General features: G+C 43.7%; 1 protein-coding gene across 1 annotated transcript in view; it reads right to left on the reverse strand.

Annotated features, from left to right (window-relative positions):
* The window catches only part of Hs3st3a1 (heparan sulfate-glucosamine 3-sulfotransferase 3A1), an 87,581-nt gene extending 75,050 nt beyond the window's left edge, over window positions 1-12,531 (reverse strand). Inside the window, exon 1 of the mRNA XM_090349561.1 lies at window positions 11,226-12,531. Within this exon, the coding sequence (XP_090205687.1) occupies window positions 11,226-11,845 (620 nt within the window). The 5' untranslated portion in view covers window positions 11,846-12,531. The remainder of the gene's footprint in view (window positions 1-11,225) is intronic.
* Between the last annotated feature and the right edge of the window lie 8,421 nt (window positions 12,532-20,952).

The raw sequence follows: 20,952 nt of genomic DNA on the forward strand, positions 1-20,952 counted from the left end.
CATGCCCAGGAAGATCAATTTTTTGGTCATATTCCAGACAGAAAATGAGAGGGGGAGCAAAAGAAAGAAGAGATAAAGAAAAGAGGAGCAAGCGAGAGAGAGAGAGAGAGAGAGAGAGAGAGAGAGAGAGAGAGAGAGAGAGAGAGAGAGAGAGAGAGAAAGGAGAGGTAGATAGTAATATAATGATAGGCCAACACAAATACACTAACCTGATTATTTGATTTTACTTCATTTTTTTCAACTAGATTCTAATTTTCTCACTAAAGATCCAACACCAGAACCAACTAGATCCAAGTTATTTCCCTAGGTGCCATCTCAGGAACTACAAGTGGGCTTACTGGGTCAGAAAGTATCATTGTTACTTTAAAGGGAAGCACTCTTGTGCTAGACCTGGTTGAGTCTGGGACCAGTACTGTATCATATCTACTATTTGCTTAGTTCTATGACAGGTGATATGCATGTTCTTTCACATTTCCAAGCCTCTGTTTTCTGATACGTACAATCTAGGAAATAGCAGGATCTATGTTAAATAATAGGGCCAACCTTATGGATAACACCACGAGCCCTGGGTCATTGAACATCAGAGTTTTCAGCAAAGGCTCAACACATTACTTATTGTCACTTTATGTCTAAAATGATGGCTTGCATTATTTCAAATAGTTCAAATAGTCTCCCATTTTACCATGGTTCAAAAGACACATGGTAAAGTGCACTAAATACGTACCACTAAAATGGATATGACAGCAACAAGTGGAGAATGTTTATTTAATGACATTATATTTTTGTCTACGTAAGTATGCATAGCCTATCTATGCCTTGCAGGAAGAAGGGTTTTTTACACAGATTCCACAAATACAAATTAGCAAATAAAAGGAAATACAGTTTGCTCCAAGGAATCTTAGGATGGAGTGGGTGTTGTGTTGTTTTGTTCAAGTACAAGTGATATAGGGATAAATCTATTTTTATGGTTGCTATAAATATCAAAGTGGAAGTATTTTCATTATCTTTAAGTAGTTGTAACAAAGGAGTTGCCATTCCACAAAGCAGATTATGAATACAATGTGACCTGATCCATGTCACCTCTTTTAACCTTCCCATCTGTCCTTCCCACCCCACCCCTTCCTTCCCTTTTCTCCATTTTGTAGGATGTCCTGAATTCTTGACTGCACTCTCAAAGGGGAAATACTTTTATTTTACTTTATTTTTATTTTTCTACTTTTTTAAAATTAATTGTATTAATTTTTTTGTGTATGTAGTACTGGGGAATCAAACCCAGGGCCTCATGCATTCTCGGCAAGCACTCTACCACTAAGCCACATTCCCAGCCCTCAAAAGGGAAATATTTTTGAAGGCGTTTTTTCACTATTCTGTTCAGCTAGAAGTCCAGATACACAATTATATGTTTAAAAGCAGAGGTAGAAAATGCCAGCACACTGGAACTTGGACTCTGCTAATACTGATGGGGAGGTCTCAGTAGATACTAAAATCTTAACCACTAGGAGTTTGAACATGTACCTGTCGAGGTCTCTGGGACTCTGGAAATTGAGCATTCTCTCTTCTTTCTTCCACATCTGTTTCACTTCCATAAACCATCATCTATACCATATGTCTCCAATAAGTAGATAAAACATTGAAATTGTCCTGGAAAAATCCTGATCATGTCAGTCTAGCCATAAGAAAGAATCGACAGTGTGGCCCTTTTCTTCACTCCATGGCTAGCTTCCCACGTTCTGACCCCTGCTGCTCCTGCTGTGGGAAAGCCATTCGATGGAGATACTTAAATCTCCTTTTCCTCTGACCCATCACTTCTGCCCTTCCAGTCCTTAACATCCTGGATCCCAATATCTGAAATATAAAGTATGTGACAAGAAGGGTTCATCCTGGGATGGAAGTGGTTCACACCTCGTTTATTTTACATTTGCCAGCTATCAAGAGAAAAATGGAAGAATAGAATTCTCTCTCTATTTGTCTGGGGGACTGAGGGCGCAGGCCAGGGAACAGAAATCATTTGTACTACGGAGCAAGTGAAGGGGAATCCACCCATGTCTTGGAACAGTGTGTGTGTGTGTGTGTGTGTGTGTGTGTGTGTGTGTGTGTGTGTGTGTGTGTGTGTACTATAGGAGAGAGAAGCTGGCAGGCCCAGCATGGGCTGCCTGAAGAAACACATGCCATGAAGAAAAGAAAAGAAAAGCCATGAGAAAGGAGGATGGTACCAACAGAACATTTTAGCAACAATCCTCTTTCTTTGACTCCTGTTAAGGCTCTTCCTGCCTGCTTACCTGTTTTCACTTCTGGTTTAAGAAGACTTTTAGATATTCAAAATTTAAAAATATCGAAACAGAGAAATCCCTATTCATGCTTCACCTAGATTCCTCTAATGTTACCATCTTACATGGCTGTTGGACACTGCAATGATGGAAACAAAGAATTTGGCCTTGGCAAAGTGGTTCACGCTGTTCTATCATGAACATCCCAGCTCCAACACACCCCACTGGATGCCTGAGTAACCCTAACTATACTGCCTACACATGTACACAGGTTTAGTGTTTTTTCCATCTCAACTAACCCTTATCAAACACTGAAGCTATATATGTGTATTTTTTACTGAGGTTTGAACTTGAGGGCTTCATGTTCATTCAGCTTGCTTGTGCAGCTGGGTGCTCTACCATTTGAGCTATGCCTACAGCCTGACTTATTGTTGGAAGTTTGGGCTGGCCTTGAACTACCATCCTAGTCACTAGTACCTGGCTTTCACAGTTTGAGGTACAGCAGCAAAATTGGCAAAACTTCCGCCTTCATCCTGACCACAGGACTTGGTAACTTCCCCATGGGATCTCTTCTCTTTGCTTCTTAGGTTGTGAATTTTTGCCTTCTCACCAAAAGGAAGTCTTGGGATTTCTTTCCGCAGGTCCAAATTTCTAGTGTCATGACTCTTGTGCTTCTGGGGGCCATGATTAACTAGAATTATAATGACTTGAAGGCAGGAACTAGTGGCTCATGCCTAGAATCCTAATTACCCAGAAGGCTGAGATCTGAGGATTGCAGTTCAAAGCCAGTTCAGGCAGGAAAGTCCATGAGACTCTTTATCTCCAATGAACCACCAAAAACCCAAAAGTGACACCGTGCCTCAAAGTAGTAGAGCATTAGCCTTGAGCAAAAGAGTACAAGGACAGCATCCAGGCCCTGAGTTCAAGCCCTAAAACCAAAAGGAGAAAAAGAAAGAAAGAATGAAAGAAAGAAAGAAAGGAAGGAAGGAAGGAAGGAAGGAAGGAAGGAAGGAAGGAAGGAAGGAAGGGCAAACATAAGCACTGGGCACTGGGACACTGAGGTGATGGATCCAAGAAGCAAGCCGAGTGATTGCCAAGTGTCTGGGGGCCCACTTTGGTGCATGGAGCATTCAGGGGTGTGTCCTGCACAAGCTGAAGGTGTCACTGGCACCATGGTTCTGCATGCTGCTCAGAAAGATGTGGGATTCAACACTTAGCAACTGTTTACCGCTGAACCTCTCTCCCTCTTAATACTTTCAGACTTTGTCTGCAGTAGCAGGAAGCTTAGAAAGTCAAGCCTCAGCTGAGCAGAGACTGCCCTACAATGCTATTCACTAAATGGCACAGCACACAGTCTTCTCATTTCCCCCGTCTTCCCACAGATGCCTTTTCTTTGGTTCCAGTGGAGGCCACGCCCCATATTTATTCCCTCGTTAGCAAGGAGTCATCATTGTCCTTGCTTTGCAGAATTGATCCATCTCTCTGTGATCTACATAATCTTGGTGCTGATGCATCCGGCTCTTGACGCTGCACAATGCCTCTCAGTCCTAGACTGTCTCCTACCTGAATCACCCCCGCCAGACTGGCCAGTGGACAGGATTGCCCCACAAAAGGCCATTTTCACTGTCACAAGTCAGGGGAACAAGAGCTCAACACAACAAGGGACGCTGGTGCTGGTCAATTGGTAAAAGTGCTTAGGGCAGGGTCTCCCCAATGGAATGCCCTGTCCTTTCCTCTCGTGTTTCTTTTCACTTTTTTGAACCACCTAGCCCCCTGCACTGCTATCTCTGGGCTGTAATATGAGCCCCCAGATTCCTGGGCTGCAGATACAGAAACCCCCATATCCTAGGAATCCTAGACTGTGGGCTGCAGACACAGGAGCCCTCAGACTCTGGGATGAAGACACAGAAGGGCTCCACCAGCAAAGTGTTCAGTGCTTTGCTGGTGTGATCCTGCATACACAAAGGGGTACTACTCCACAGGACAACTCTTGTGTGCAAAGGGTTAAAACAGGCTTCTGTGGGGTGCTTGTTAAGGACACAGGTCCCTCCTCCACAGCCTGTGCCACACAGGGAACTCGAAAGACTGCACTGCTCATGCAGGAATAAAATCATCTGGAAGTATTTTCATCTGAAGCCAGCTCTCAGACACAGAGGCAAAACACACTTAACAAAAGTAATCCGGGGCATATGGCATTCCTTTCAGCCATACACATTTCTAATACAAATCCTCTGATCGTTTATAGCCGGCTCTTCAGGTTTATTGTCAGATCTCTCTCTCTCTCTCTTGTTTCTCTTCACAAAGCCAATTCCTCCTGCACAGAAGTGACCTATTCTTTATCTAAGAGAAGGGACTGGAAATTCAGCTGTGGTAGGCAGATAGCATTGGTTGTCAGAGCTGCTTAAATAGTTTGTTGTTCCTGTATTCTCTCTTCTCTCTCCCTCTCTCTCCCTCTCCATCCTCCTCTCTCTCTCATTTTTTTTTAAATGATACTATAGTCTTTAGTTGATAATGACCAGTTTTTTCTCAGTTTGACTTGGGGAAGCAGTTTCTTTGCTGCCACTTCTGCCAGTAGGTGGCGCTGCATGTTGCATTCAGAGTGGGCTGCTCTAAGGTTCAGTGCACAGAATTTTTGCCCATTACATCTCTCTTGCAAGTTCTTTCAACTGCATTCTTAACATCCCCCCACCAGTGGCAACTTGAGAAAAAAAAACATTTACTGCTACCAGACACCTTCTAAAACAGTTCAAATGTGAAATCTGGATTGTAGTACTCAAGTGACCTTAAAGGAATTGTAGCAGTTCAGATTCATGAATAGTCATTAAAAAATGAAAATGCAAAAAAAAAAAGATCAAAAAAAACCTCAAGGACTGCATAATGGGAAGAGAGAATGAAAAGCAATTTTTTTTAAGTTTACTGAATTCAGCATTGCATTAATTGTTAAATTCTGGGTTTACCTAGGCTTGCTTATTGGCTATGTTAACATTCCCCACATTCAAATTGTTATCAACTAGTAGAGATTTTAAAGTACTCTAAACTGAGGAGGTAAGGTATTATTTTGGCCTAAATTCCTCTGATTAGCTATAAAAGGCATGTTTAATAATAAACTTTAATCTCCTTATGGTAACTCATGATTGAGCAGAAACAAATATTCTAAAGGCTCTTAAAATTATTAGGAAACACAGACCAAGAAATGGGCATCTCTTATAAGGTAAGTTTCTGCTACTTGGTGGAGAAAGATCATTCCTTAAGGAAATGAACTCGGCATTATCAAGTTCCTGACTGGATCCAACAATTTGGCTGATTGTAACTGCAATTTTCAATGTTTCAAATGGTTGTTCCCATGGGAATAGGAGGCTCATTTTTTTGTTGTTTGTTCATATCGAGGAAGTTTGTTTGTTCTAAGACCAACACACTTCTCTGGGTGATGGGAGCAGCTGGCCTATGTAAAGTCAACCCGCTTTGTCATTAATTGCACAGGCGTTATTTTATTCCCATGACCCAAGCAAAATACAGAGCTGACACTCTTCCCTGGACAATCAACAGATTATTTATTTACATGAGACACATTTTGGCAAGGGTGTTCATTTTCTCTTCTTTCTCTCCCTCCCTCTCTCCCTTATGTCTCCCTTCCTTCCTTTCCTATCCTCTGTTTCCTTTTTCCTTTCTTCTTCCCTCCTTTGCCCCTCTCTTTCTTCCTTGTGACTGGGATTTAAAAGCCTGTACCTTTGCTAGGCTCATGCTGTATTACTTGAGCCATGCCGCCATCCCAGCGTTGTACAGGCCATTTTGGAAAAGAATCTCATGGAATTTTCTTCCTGACCTGGCTTTGAACTCTGATCCTCAGCACTCGGACTCCTGAGAGGGTTATTTATTAAGAAGTGGACAGGAAGTTACAAACCTATGGTGGAATCCCTTCCTGTCGATGCCTCTGCATCAAGGTCTACCCACACATTGCAATCTACATTACTGGGAAAGAGTGAGTGCTCACTTACCCAAGGATTTACCAATTCCAGGATTTACCAAAATGCTGCTCTTTAATGCCAGCCTGCTTCATATCTAGCATGTCCAAAATTGCTTAGATGTTTCCTCTACCCATTGATAACGTTCCTCTTATAAATTTCACCATTTCCCCCATACATGTGTATAAGGACACACAACACACACAGACACACACATACACGAACTAGATTGAGTGATTGATTGATTGATCGATTTGCATTGCTGATGTGTTCTACTGAGGACAAACCCAGAATTCAGACATTGAGCAAACAAAATGACAGCATATTGGCTCCTCAAGCTCTCCTGGGTGGGGAACTCAGTCATTCAGATTCCCTGGGAACTAGATACACGGGGACAATTACTCTCTCCCTCCCCAGATTCCCACCTAGATGTCCAGGTCCTAGAAACTTCTTCCCACTGCCCCAGCCCCTTCATCCCTTCCCCGTGTCCTCCCCGCACTGTGAAAACACAGCCTTGAACTATATCTGCCTTGAGCATGTACAACGTATTGGACTGCAGTCCCTATGACCTTCCATGGGTGGCTAGACTCTGCATCTCTCTTGGCTCAAATTTCATGTCAAACGTCAAATGCTTCATGCAGAATTGGCTCTCAGAGCAGGAGGGTGGGAAAACTGTTCGTGAAGGTTCTGCGCAGCTGCTCCCAGCTGCTACAGAATCCTCCTCTCAGGAACCGAAAGTACCTCTCTCTGCACAATTCGCCTCTCCAGTGGCCTCGAACTGAGAAGGCCCCCATCGTTAGAGAACACGGCATTTCAAATATTAATGGGAGGAAGAGAACTGCGAACTCCAAGCTGAGTGACCTCTGCTGTCACTTTGTACAGCAAAACAAGGCTAGGGAGGGTCTCCTCTGCTGACACTTCCCGGACTTTACTTAAAGCCAAGGAAGTAAAACACAGGAAGGAGGTGTGCTAAGCACAGAGACTGGGGTAATGTGTGTTTGCTGCCCTGTGCCAAATAAGACTGCAGGCTTCAGTGTACATGTGGATAGACAGACGGACTTGTAGTGGGGCCTCTGTATCCACCACATTTGCATTCATGGAATCAACCAAGTATAGGTCTAAAAGAGCTAGAAAAAAATCTATCTGTATTAAACATGTGCAAACTTCCTTCTCTGATTATTATTCCTAAATGAGTCTGCATAACAAGTACATACATAGGAGTAGATACTTAATGAATTCTGGATATGATGCAAAGTACACAGAAGGATGTATGTAAGTTATATATGGTTCAATATAAATATTATACGCATTTGATATGAGCGACTTGAGCATCTACGGAGGTAGGAATGTACAGGGGGGACAATTCTCCAAATATTTTCCAGAGGTTATATAACATATAATAATATAGGCATATAATATATAATAAAATAACATATGCTATATAATACGTTATATATTATATTTATATACTATATTATATATGTTATATTATATATTCCTTCTAAAATGAGACAGCTATTGCTACATCTTTAAGGATATTAAATACTTTACAGATTGGTGCTGTTCTCTCTTGGAAGTGAAAATAGGGCATATCTTTTGGTTAGTGAAGATACAATAAATGCTGGGCTCACCTGCTGGTGAACCCCAATGGAGACAATTTGGTCTCGGCTTCCAGTAAAGATCTCCACATTCTGAAGAGACCACAATAACTTCCCCGCTTCCTTTCTGAACTCACCACATGCACAATGGAGACAGACTATGTATCACAGCAGATTGCTTTCCCAGGGCAAGCAAGCCGCAGGCATTTGTTGCGCTGATATCATTGTCTGCTAAATTAAGTAAGGAGGAATGTTTTTGAAACCCAGCAGGGTGAAGTTTCCTACCCAGGAAACTCCACAAACCTGTCCTCCATTATTAAGAACAATCTACACACCTAGAGAAATTTGCCAGGGAGATTCATTGAGGACGTTAAAACACATTAAATCAAGAGGAGCAACATTCTTTCACCAAAAGAGTTTCTGAAGAACACATTTATTTCTTATCTTTTACTTCACATTTTCTCTGATCAGGGGTTTATGACTCTATTCTATGTCTACTAAAGACATTTCAGTTTCTTTTAAGTGAAAAAAAAAGGAATAGAAATATCTTGATCTTAGCAGCAAGCTTTTCTCTGAAACCAAAGAGATTTTCTTCAAACTTCACAGCAACTTTTCTCCCTTTGTGAGGACAGTAGGGGGCACTGCCACAGCAAATTATTACACATTATGGGAAATAGATTCCACTGAGAGTAGAAACAAGGAGAAAAAACCCGAAAAAGAAAACGGAGAAAAAATAGAAAAAGAAAACAAGACTAGACATTTTGGGGCTCTTCCCGTGTCAACACAACTACAAATATTAAGACTGATTTTGTAATCCACATTGGGGCATGAATATTTGTGTGTGTGTGTGTGTGTGTGTGTGTGTGTGTGTGTGTGTGTGTGTGTGTAAATTTGGGGCAACTCAAGAAGATCTAATTAAATCCTCTATTCTAGAATATTAATTAAATATAAGTAGCTAAAATGTACTTAGTAGTTAAGAGGTATTCTGTGTAAGATTTATATACACATACATCATTAAATCTTGTCTATTTTACAAACATCAAACTCTGACTTCAGAGCCAAGATAGAAGAAAAACGTGGGAAAATCTCATTAAATAATCATATAATCCAGACCCCATAGATGAGAGTTTTAAAATAAGAATTCTCTCTGTAATTGAGTTCAGCTTAAATTTATGCATTCAATTAAAAAAAAAACCAAAACATTGGAAATGGTAAAACAAAGACATTTTCTCCAACACTTGGAAAATTAGATTCAGCAAACCATGAAGTCTACTGTGCAGTTATTTTTGTAACCATCATAAATTGCTTTATAGAACTCCTCTGCCCGAGTAAACAATCTAAGCAGAGATTTACTTTATAGCATGCATTCAGTTTCCAAAGGACAGAGTGGCCTCAAGGTTTATGACTCCTTTTCTTTCCTTTTTTTTTTCCCCCTCCCAAACCACTTGTGTTTCTAGTTACCTTGAAACCTTTCTGCCCTTAGAGGCCTTTATAAAGTTGTACAGAATGTATAACCCAGGTCTGCAGATACACCATAGACTCAGATAGAAACAATTGTTTTTTTCAGAAGAAGAAACAATTCTACCCTGTGGAAATAGAAGTTTATATGACAAAGAGAAAATAATGAGTTTTAGTACTAAGTATTTCACCCTATTTAATGGCACCTCAAAACCCTGTTTGGGCTGTGATGGTTCAACCAGTCCAGTTTGTTTAATATATGTTCACTCCTAGTCCAATATAAGGCCAAATCTGAAGGAGGCCTCTGTAGATAAAAGTTTTAGGGGTGTTTAAACACTTCTTTCTTGTATCGCTGATGAAAAAAAAAAAAAAACAGAGCTGTCTTTGTGCTAAAAAGAAGGACCTGTTGTTTCCAAATTCAACAGGTCATTTTTATAAGACCTTCCCAGAGGATATAACCTAAATGACAGAAACACAAGGGGATATTTTAAGTGGCTGATGATTTTAAATGATATATAATCTGTATTAAGAGCAGGTTGTTTGCTTTTCTTTCTAGCAAATGGAAAGTTAACTGTTTTAGAAGTGTTTAATGTTAGAATTGGATTTTTTTAAGAGACTAAACTTTTTCTCATGAGTTGAATTACTATAATTTCAGCTCCTGAAATCAATCTGAGGAGTGTGCTTGACCTCTGGAGTCAATAAACTTGTCCAAACGTGTCCTTTGCTGTTTGGAGGATGAATGGTTAATTTAGTGGGCTCTTGAAGTGTGTATCTAAATCGTGTGTAACTATTCTAATACTGTTTCAGTTGAAATAAGGAAAAAGAATATTTTATGAACAAGCTTAACTTTATAAAACGGAAAATTCTCGCCACGTGGCATTCCTTGAACTTGGAGGAAATTGAAACAAACAAATAACAACAAAAAAACCCTCCCCAAACTTCTATATGGTGGCGGCAAAAAAAAATCTAAATAATAATAGAACTAATGAGTTCAGCCCAGCCTGGCATGTATTGAAGGTGGCCTGATTTTTGAGAAGCTTGGCAAATTTAAGATTTAAGATCTTATAAATAAGATTTACTGCCTCAACTTTATCCAAAGAGGTTTTTTTGACATTTTATTCTTCACTACTTCCTTAAAGAAATAAACAAGTAGCTACTTTATTTGTTAAGTTAGATTGTTTGAAGATCTTTAGAAAAGTCTCTGTCCAGAGACAAAGTCATTTCTCCTTAGAAGGAGTAAATTCATTCCTTACCCGCAGCAAAAGTTGTTACTGGCTGAGACAACTGATTATCAAAACTACTTGGGCTCTCAGGCGCCGGACACATTTCCTAAGTCTCTATAGTACACTTCACCTAGGGCAACTATCTGGCAAATAAAATTCGTGATGCAAATCCCATGTGGACCACAGGGGATTGCTCCAGAGATAAAGAGGGGGAGCATACACATACACACACACACACACACACACACACACACACACACATACACACGTATACATATATATATGTATAGAATATATAGAGAGAATATATATTCTATATTCTAGCTGGCTTTCTGCAGAGAGGTAACTTGGTAAACAGGAATCGATTTTTACAAAAAAAAAAAAACTTAAAAAACAAAAGTCCCCTTTAGTGGGTACTTTCTCACGGGGCAGGAAAAATGGACGGGACTGACTGAAGAAAAGGGACTTTGAAGAATTAAAATGACTTTCCTTCCGCCCCCTCTCTTCCTCTCTCCCACCTCTTATCCTCCGCCGCCCTCCCCAAAAAAGGATGGCAGTCTCAACTTGGGGACAGTTTGTGACCCTCGGTCTTCCGCATGAAGTGTGATGGGAGGCATACTGGAGGGGTCCCCAGGGTCTCTCCCAAATGCTCCCCCCCACCCCCACCACCACGCCTCCCTCCTGCGCCTCGGCTCGGCGCGCGCTCCGCTCGCTCACCGGTACCAAGCGAGGCCCTTGTCGTAGCTGCGATCGAAGAAGTGGGGTTCGGCGCCCACGGCGCGCACGTCGGGGTGCACGCGCAGGAACTCCAGCAGCGCCCGCGTGCCGCCCTTCTTCACGCCGATGATGATGGCCTGCGGCAGCTGCTTACTGCCTTCATCCAAAAGTAAGGCCAGGGTTCCGGGCGGGGCCTCGGCCACGCTGCTTCCAGCCCCTGACCCTCCCGGACCCACCGCCAGCCCAGGGGTCTCCTCTTCCCAGGGCGTCCGGTCTCTGTCGTCGTCGCGCGGGGTCGGAGGCCGGCCCCTCCGCCGCCGCCGCCGCTGCTGCAGTTGCAGGAGGCGTTTTCTGTGCGTCGCCGCGGGCCACACTGCCAGCTCCCGCGGGCCTCCGGCCAGGACCCCGCCGCGATCCGGGTCCCCCGCCTCCTCGCCGCCGCCGCCGCCGGACAAGCCCACGATGGGGCCGGCCAGGGTCTGGCCTCGCTCGGCCAGGCAGTAGAAGACGTAGAGGGACGTGAGCAGGGAGCAGAGCATGAGCAAGAACTTGCGGAAGATGCGGCGGGACAGCGGCTCGGCCGAGTTGGGGTGCGCGCCGGCGGGGCCCGGAGGGGCCATCCTAGCCGGAGGCGACGGCGGGCACCACGCGGGCCATGCTAGGCCGGGACTCCGCCAGGTGCCATCGCATCCCCGCGGCGGGCCCGATCGCCGGACCGAGACCGTCCGAGGACGCCCGTGCGTCCCTGTAGCAGAGTCAGTTGCCCCGGGAGGCAGCAGCCAGGCGCCTCCGGGGAACCGAGTCCGGAGTGGGGAGTGGTCACGGGAAAGGAGGTTGGTGGGGAGGGGGGGTTAGTGCTTAGGAAACCATCGTCTTAGGTTCAGATCCGGCGCCTAAGGGCCGTGCTGGGCGCCCGGTTCCCGGTTGCGATCTCGGCGGCGGTGGCGCACGGCTCGGGCCGGACCTGCGCAGCCTCAGCGTGCGGATCCCTCCCCACCCAGCTCAACGATCGCGCATCCCCGGCTCCGTCCCGGTGGAGGGGGTCACACGGCTCCCCACGCTGCGTGCGCTCCGGACAGAGGCAAACGAGAGACCGTGTTTCCCCAGCTGCTGTTGGTTCTGTCTCCTTGCCCGCCGGGACGCGCGCCTTCTCCGTCCGGGGTTCAGATCTTCTTCTCCACCCAATGCAAGCTCCCCGGCTCTTCTCCTCTCTCACGGCGTGTGTCCCAGAGGGACTCAGAAGGCCTGCACCTCCACTCTCCCTCCCCTCTTCCTGAGCACCCGGAGACTCCAAACTGCACTCGGGGTGTGTGTGGGGGGGCACCTGTGAGTGGCGGCGCGGCGGAGCTCGGCTGTCTGGGGTGGAGCCGGTCGGCGTTCCGGGACGCCGCCCCCACTCGCGGGGCGCCTAGGGCAGCAAAGTTGGCGGTGACGTCAGCGGCCCGGGTCTGACCAGTCCCGGGACGCTGGCCGCGGGGCGCGGACCCGGGGAGCAGGGGAGGAGCGGGCGGGGTGGGATGGAGAGAAGGTGGCGCGAGAGTCGACCGCGTCCGCCCAATGGCACTGGGAAGGCGGGGGCGACTGGGGCGACGCCCCTTCCCCTGTGTTTCCCCCCTACGCCTCCCTCCTCCCTCCGGATCGCTGCGCCCCTTTGGAGCTAAGTGGTGCTGCGCAGTGGCTGCGAGCTCCTCTGACTGACAGTTCAAACCGGCTGGACCCCGGGAGCCCCTCGCTAGATTAGAGGTTACCAAAGCTCTCCAACTCAGTGCAGCACTAAAGCAGGCCGTGACCACCTTTCTAGCACCCCAAGGCTCTGCCTTCCTCCCCTTGTCTCTTCCACAATCCTCTCATTCCTTTTTCCTTTTCCTACCCACGCGCCCCAGCCTCCTCCACGGGGTCCCGAACCTTCGCAAGTTTTGTTCCCAAAGTTTTTCAGCCTTGTCTTGAACCCCCCCCCCCCCGCCACGAGCCCATCAGTACTGGGGAAGCTGGGAGAGGGGAATGAAGGCAACGTCTCCTAATCACCAACTTTGCTTCTACCTACTGTGCGCTCTTGAGCAAAACTCTTCGGTTTTGTTTTGTGTGTGCCTGTGGGGTTTCCCCCCTTTGCTTCTTTTGATTTTTTTTCCCCCTTGGATTTATTGAAACTGAGCGAAGGGTCCCCCGGGACCTCGAAAGGAACAACTTCTTAGGAAATAAGTCAATAAATCAAGGCAGGAATTAATGGTGTTTTTTTTTTCTTTTCCTCTTAAATCAGCTCCAATTCCAAAATACACCGGCTATTTCTTTTATTTCTTTATTTTTTGGCGAAGTGCACTGGCATATTGTTTGGGTGGGCATCTGTGTGTATGGTGTGTGTGTGCAGGGCACGCGTGTGTACAGGCGCACGTGTATGTGCCCGCACGCTCGCCTTCAATCAGGGGTTAAATGCCTTTTCCATAACCAAGGGTTTCCTTTTTCTCTGGCCTTCTATGACCCTATATCCTCTTCTGGTGCTCCCCGGAGAGCAGGTCAGGAAAGGATGCAAACTGCCTTGTTGGTTAATGGAGGGAGGCGGCCCGTGGAGCCTGCAGGAGGTGGTTTTTGTTGCAGTCCTATTTGTTCCTTATTGCTGGGCTCACTTGCTTTCCCCAGGATGCCTGGCAATGTGGGTGGTGGCCTGGCAGCTGCTTCATACCAATGCTGGTACCACAAGCCATGGAGTCTCTTTTCTAGGCTCACTATTGGTATAGCAGAAAACACACTATTTCTCCTCTCCTCACCTCCCCTTGGTATCTTTTGTCTTCACCTTGTGTCTATCTAGCCAAGGTAGTCAGGGAGGTCTTTTATTTTTCTTCTCCATTTTAGTTACCAAAGCGGAGTTCATGGTTCCAGCCATCTGTCTGAATAGAGTCCCTGTTACTTGTGTTGTGTTGGATGCTTATTGGCTATTGGAATTGGTTTATGTTTTACACTCCATGCAGCCCCATCTACAACCAGTGATGGACTGTTTTGTTTCTGATCCTGAAAACCTCAGGGTGTTTTTGTTTGTTTGTCTGTTTGTTATTTTGTTTTGATGTTTACCAGAGTGAGCAGCAAGCGCTTCCTAAAATGGAACATTGACAAACCCGTGGAAGTTTAATGCTGACTTAAAGTAGCTACTCAGGAGGCTGAGTTTTGAAGATGGAGGTTTGAAGCCAACTCAGACAGAAATGTTGGCACGGAGTCTTACTTCCAGTTAAACATGAATATACCTAATGTGCAGGTGAGGGTCAGGTGAGATAGAAAACCAAAAAACAAAACAAAACAAAACTAAGGGACAGTGCCCGGGCTTTGAGTTCAAGCTGCAGTGCACTTTGGAGCAAACAGACACACACACACACACACACACACACACACACACACACACACACACACCTCTTACATCTCCTTGTGACACTATGAAGACCCAGTGGGACCTTTAAGGGATGTTTAGCTCGTGTAGGCTCTGTTTTCCCGAGCAAATTAAGAAGGTCATTTATGACATAGGCTAGTCATAGAAGGGAAAGGTTTAGCTCCTCTTCCTCTCTGTCCCCAGTCCTCACTTGCCCTTGCACCATGGAGAATGGGATGATGCATTGGAACACTTACCATCTGTACGTCTGCAGCATTGAGAACAAGGAGAGGAAGCAATGGCATAGATGAGGCCCTCGGGAGATGTCAGACAATTCAGTGGCAAGACTCCTGGACCAAGTCCACCTCCACTTCAAATCAGCTGAGATGTGGGAAACAAGGAAATAGCCACGAGGCCATAGTTAGGTTGGCCTTGTATAATTAGGTTCAAATTCATTCATTGCAAGGATAATCCTACTAAGTATAGTCTATTTTCTCTTGCTATTAGTAAACATCTGGGCCTGGGTAATTTATACAGACAGGTAATTTACTTCTTACAGATCTGGAAGCTGGGAGACCCAATATGCAAGGACCGTCGGGTGAGGGCCTTCCTTCTGCTGAGGAATTCCTGCTGCCTACTGAAGCTGCCCCGGAAGGCCAACACGGAGGGAACTCAGGAGAGAAGACCAACATGGCTTTTATGATAGGCTGACTCTTGATGGTTCACCTACACTGTCACGAACTCATCTCAATAGAGTCTTCAAGACTTCTGCCAAATGTCCTACCTTGAAAAACCTGATATTGGAGGCTATGTTTCTACAGCATGAGTTCCAGGAAGCGTTCAGAGCATTGTGTTACAGATGGTATTGCAGGAAGACAGTGTTCTGACGTCACATTGCTGAAGGACATCACATTTACCTGTCAGGTGTGGCACATGAATTCCAGCATGTAGTCAAGCCACAAACCCTCAAATTCCAACTAAAGCTAACCCTTACCCCTCAGCTTTAAGAGAGAAATTAGTTCTCCTTTGCACCCAATGGGTTTGGTTTAGAAAATGCAAATGTATCAAAGGAAGGCCCAGTGGTTACTCTTAGGACTTTGCTGGAATTACTGAGAAAGATGTGTCCATTTCCTTTCACTTGCCAGGTTAGCAGGATATTAGATGTATAGATGTGAGTCACTGGAGTTTTCTGCTGTGGTGAAGCCCACACAAGGATGCACAGGAGGTGAGGAGCCCACACGAGGATATATGGAGCTGAGCCACCAGAAGGTGAGAAGTCAGGGAAGGGGGAATCCCAGCAAACTTTGGGACTCTGAATCCCAATCTCTACCCAACAGCTTGTACTTACAAACCCTATTGTCTGTTGTTTTCAGCATCTACTGGAATATTCCAGCATCACATATCTATCAGTTGTATCCAGTTTGGTTTCCTCTCCACTTTATCAGGTTTCCTCAGTTCCTTTGACAGGCATTCCCAGCAGTGAGTGATCTTATTTTTTAAATCTTCTTTTCATTGAGATTTTAAAGGTGATATACAGAGGAGTAACAGTTGCATAAGTCAGGGAAAGAGGACTTTTCTTTTTGGATAATATCACCTCTTGCCTGGCTCTTCCTAGTTTTCCCTCGCATCTCACAGGCCAGTTGTATAGTTCATTTTCAACCTAATCAGTGACCTTGTTAATAACTCCTGCCATACTGCTTATACTTGCACTTGAGACCCACCAAAAAACACCTGATCTCACCCCCTGTCTGAAAGAACTTGTCCTTCTGTCCCCAGCCTAACCTGAATTGAACTATAGCCACTTAGTCTAACTCGAGCAACCCTAACACAAGTAAGTAAATCTAGCTGTGGGAGCCTTGGCTTGTGAATCTAGTTAATTATGTTTCAATACAGTTTGTAAAAAAGCTTTATCATTGGTGAAGAGAAACCAGCCAGTTGCTTCTTTGAATTCATGTTAGACACCAGAATGTTGAGTTATCAGAAGGTGGATTCAGCTACTCATGAGACAGAAGGCGACTTGGTCTTTAAAAAAATCTCAGAAGTGCCAGGCTTTGGGTGATTCACATTTGTGATCCTGGCTATTCAGGAGGCTGAGATCAGAGGACTGTGGTTCAAAGACAACCTGGGCAGAAAAATCCCTATTTCTTTTAATGTTTTGTCAGTCATGGGACTTGAACTCAGATCCTGGTTTCTGTCCCTGAGCTATTTTGCTTAAGAATCTCACAAACTTCCCTGCCAAGGGTGGCTTGGATCCGCATATTTCAAACTCCTGAGTAGCTAGGGTTACAGGCATGAGCTACCAGTGCCAGGCCACTGAGAATCTTATCTCCAAGTAGCTATCAATAAGCTGGACATGGAGCTATGGCTCAAGTGGTAGAGGACTAGACTTGAGCACAAAAGCTCAGGTACAGCAGAACCCCAGTACCAGTATCAAAAACAAAAACAAAACAAACCTCAGCTATATTTAGAGTTAAAAAGAAACAAAGAGAAAATTAAGGTACAAGTTATCTGTAGACCTCAACCTCCAAGAGTCTGATTTCTTCAGTTCTCTGACCTAGAATTGACTAACAATGGAGCATTTAAAGAAAATTTACTTCGGGACCATATGCTAGATATAGTTTGGAAAAGTTTCAAATAGACCACCCAGTGTTGAAGCTATAGTCAGAGGCCAGCCATGGAAGCATATAATTCAAAACAACAACAACAACAACAGTAAGAGATAGTACACAGAGAAAATTCAAAACTACCTTACAAAGGAAGGCATGTAATACCTTGGAATAGGGTAGATTTAGCAGGTACATGAAAGCAAACACCACATTGGTTCTTTGACAGTTGGTCTCATATGTGTGCTGGTTAGTTTTGGCATCAGTCTTGATGCTCTCGCCTGCTGGTTTTCTGCTTTAAATTGCCTTGGGGATGTGCCAGTGGAACTGGACAGGTGGATTGAGTGGGCAGGAGACAAGTGGACATGTAAGAATAGTGTCTGGGCCAAGTCACTCTCAGATGTGAGCCTGTGCCCTTGGTTACAAGTTCCTTCTTCCCAAAGGACAAAGCAATTTTAGACCAAAGTCCCTGTGACTGTTTCAACCACTGTCTAAATCACGAACAATTCTGACCTAATTCATGTGTGTGTGGGGGGGTGTCAAAATTGTGTTGTGAGTGTGAGACAGATAGTGTTTAAACATGCATTCATTGTTAAACTACGACTCATAGAAACTGAGCTCACATAGCACAGACTGATCTCCAGGAAATCCCTGAGCTCAGTGCCATATCAGAAAGACCTCGGAGGAGTAAGATTTTTGTTCAAGGAGAAGCGTAGGTGGTTGTGCCAGATTGAGAAGCCAACAACAGAGTCTATGACATGATAATTGTGAAAAGTGTTCTTATCGTTTTTAGTGAGAAAACTTTTCTTGGGTTTGGACTGGAAAAGAGGGCAAGGATTGGTATTCATCGAAAGCCCAGCCTGAGCTGTCCACCGAGCGCTCTTTCTTTCCCAGCGCTGGAAGAGGCTGAAGTGCCTACAAACAGAACTCTGATTGTGGAACTCATTCGATTGAAGCATTCTGAAAAGATTCCATATCAAGAATTGTGAAGCATTCTAATAGTTGAGGAGATTTTTTAAAATTTTTTTCTTTATTAACGTTGATTTTTACATCATATTTTAAATGACAGGTTTAACAAATGAGTTTTCAAGAAGGGAATCTCTATTTACAATCACTGGGACTTAGTATTTAGAACTTAATCAAAATTAGGCTAAGGGTTTGTATGTCATAGAAACATATTAATTTTAGAAAATAAAACATTATGTCTATAGAGTCGTAGGTTTTTATATCTATATAGTTATGTTTATATTTCCATTACCATGGCCATAGCTTTGGGTATGCAGTTATTGAATCCTTGCTCTTGTATTCTTTGGATTTAATAGCCATATATTAAGGATACCAAGCACCTTTTGCTCCTTAGGTCTTCACTTGTCTCACTCAACATGATTCGCTCTAGATTCATCCACTTCCCTGCAAATGCCATTATTTTATCTTGTCTGTTGGCTATGTAGAATTCCATTGTGTATATATACCACATTTTCTGTATCCATTCATCTGCAGTAGGGCATCTGGATTGTTTCCATCTCCTGGCTATTATGAATAATGCAGAGATGAACATAGCTGAGCAGGTGTCCTTATCATATCTTGGGTCATGATGTTCAAGGTAGATGCCCAGAAGTGGTATGGCAGGATAATAGGGAAGGTCTATTTTCAGTTCTTTAAGGAACCTCCACACTGCTTTCCAGAGTGGCTGAACTAGTTTACATTCCCACCACCAGTGTAGTAGGGTTCCTTTTTCTCTACAACCCTGCCAGCAACTGTCATTGTCTGAGTTCAAAATCTTGGCCATTCTTGTTGGGGTAAGGTGGTATCTTAGCGTTGTTTTTATTTGCATTTCCTTTATGACCACAGATGATGAACATTTTCTCATATGCTTTTCTGCCATTTTAATCTCTTCTTCTGATAAGTCTCTCTTTAGTTCCCTTGCCCATTTAGTGAATGGTTTATTGCGTTTAGGGGGAGATTTATTTCTTGAGTTCCCTGTAGATACTGGATATTAAACATTTGTCAGATGCATTATTGGTAAATATCTTTTCCCAGTTGGTTGGCTGTCTCTCTACTTTTGTGACTATGTTTTTATCTGTACAGAAACTTTTTATTTTTAGGTAATCCCATTTATTGAGTCTCTCTCCTATCTGTTGTGACCCTGGGATTCTGTTCAGGAATCTTTTGCCTGTGCCTATGAGTTCCAGTGTCGGTTGGGGAGACGTTTTAAACAGGTTTTCAAAATTGCTGGAAATAAAACTTAAGCATCAAAAGATGTAAGAAGTCTTGATTGGGAAAGGAGACATATTCAAATAAGTCACGTGGTGCTAAAATTGGGCCAATGAGAATGAATTAGTCATTCTGAAAGCTGTTTGTCCTAAAGTAAATTTGGCTTTCTCCATGCTTCCTTTCTAATATGTGATGGCTCTCTCTGTCTCTCTGTCTCTGTCTCTGTCTCTCTGCCTCTGCCTCTGCCTCTCTCTGTCTGTCTCTCTCTGCGTCTCTCTCTCTATATCTTTCTCTTTCTCTCTCTGCCTCTCTCTCTCTCTCTCTCTCTCTCTCTCTCTCTCTCTCTCTCTCTCTCTCTCATGCATTCAAATGCACACAGACACTCACACCAATTTCTTAGAATGTAATGCTCTGGCCTATCTTTGGGTCCTGTCAACAAGGAGACTATAACCAAACACACCCCTTTCAATGGTCCAAAGCTATAAAACTCATTACTTCATAATTCACCCTGATCTACAGGATTGTATTATTAGCCACATAGCCTTCATAGTAGAAAATTCAAATCAGTTTCCAAAAAAGTATTAGGCAATTATCCCAGTTATCTTTTTATACAGCTCACTGTCTGGCCTGAGATTTTTGTGTTTGCAGCACTCTTAGAATCAGTTAGTGAATGTGTTTACTCCTGATAACACATGTCTAACACATGTGTAAAAAAACTATCATGCTTCCTCTCTCTACAAATGGTTTAAAAATCGCAGTAATCTTTTTCTCTATACAACAGAATACAGTTTTTAGTCTTATTATTAAACATTCAATGAATTAATGTTGATTTTTTCATACACATTGCCTTGGTTAACAAATTGCAGTTTTGAAGTTTGTATGGCTTAATCCCCTCAAGATCTAAATAGTTTTTACTTGATTAAATTGTTAAATGTTCTGGAGGCTTTAAAGAATTGAGGAACTTCCAACACAAGAATCTTTCTACTTCTTTGACCAAAATAATTTAATTTCCATTGTTCTCTAAAATACTTAGAGAAGGCAAAAAAGAAAAAAAAACAGCATCCTAAGAATACAAGCCCACAGGAACACAAATCTTTGTATTTTCTGCAAGAGATTAAACAGACTATACCCTTAGAACACATTTTGTAAATCCTCTGATGATTGACTTTAAAAAATAAATGACTAGAACTCCCTGAGTTAGGCCCAATGGCACATGCCTATAATCCCAGCTACTCAAGAGGCTGAGATTGGAAGAGCTGAACTTTGAGTCTAGTCAAAAAGTTTGTGAGACCCCCCCCATCTGTACTCAAAGCTGGTGTTAACAGTATATGCAATTTTTCTCAACTACATAAGAAACATAAATAGTAAGATTGTAGTTTTGATCAACCTAGGGAAGAAGAATGACATTTTTTTAAACTAGGAGAAAAACTATTTAAAAATATTAAAAATAGCAGCAGATGGCACTGCTGGCTCATGCCTAAATCACTAGCTACTCAGGAGGCTGAGATCTGAGAATTACAATTCAAAACCAGCCTGGGCAGAAAAGTCTGCGAGACTC

This window comes from Megascapheus bottae, chromosome 17 (genome assembly GCF_031878675.1).
Source record: "Megascapheus bottae isolate mThoBot1 chromosome 17, mThoBot2.hap1, whole genome shotgun sequence".
In the NCBI taxonomy this organism is placed as follows: domain Eukaryota; kingdom Metazoa; phylum Chordata; class Mammalia; order Rodentia; family Geomyidae; genus Megascapheus; species Megascapheus bottae.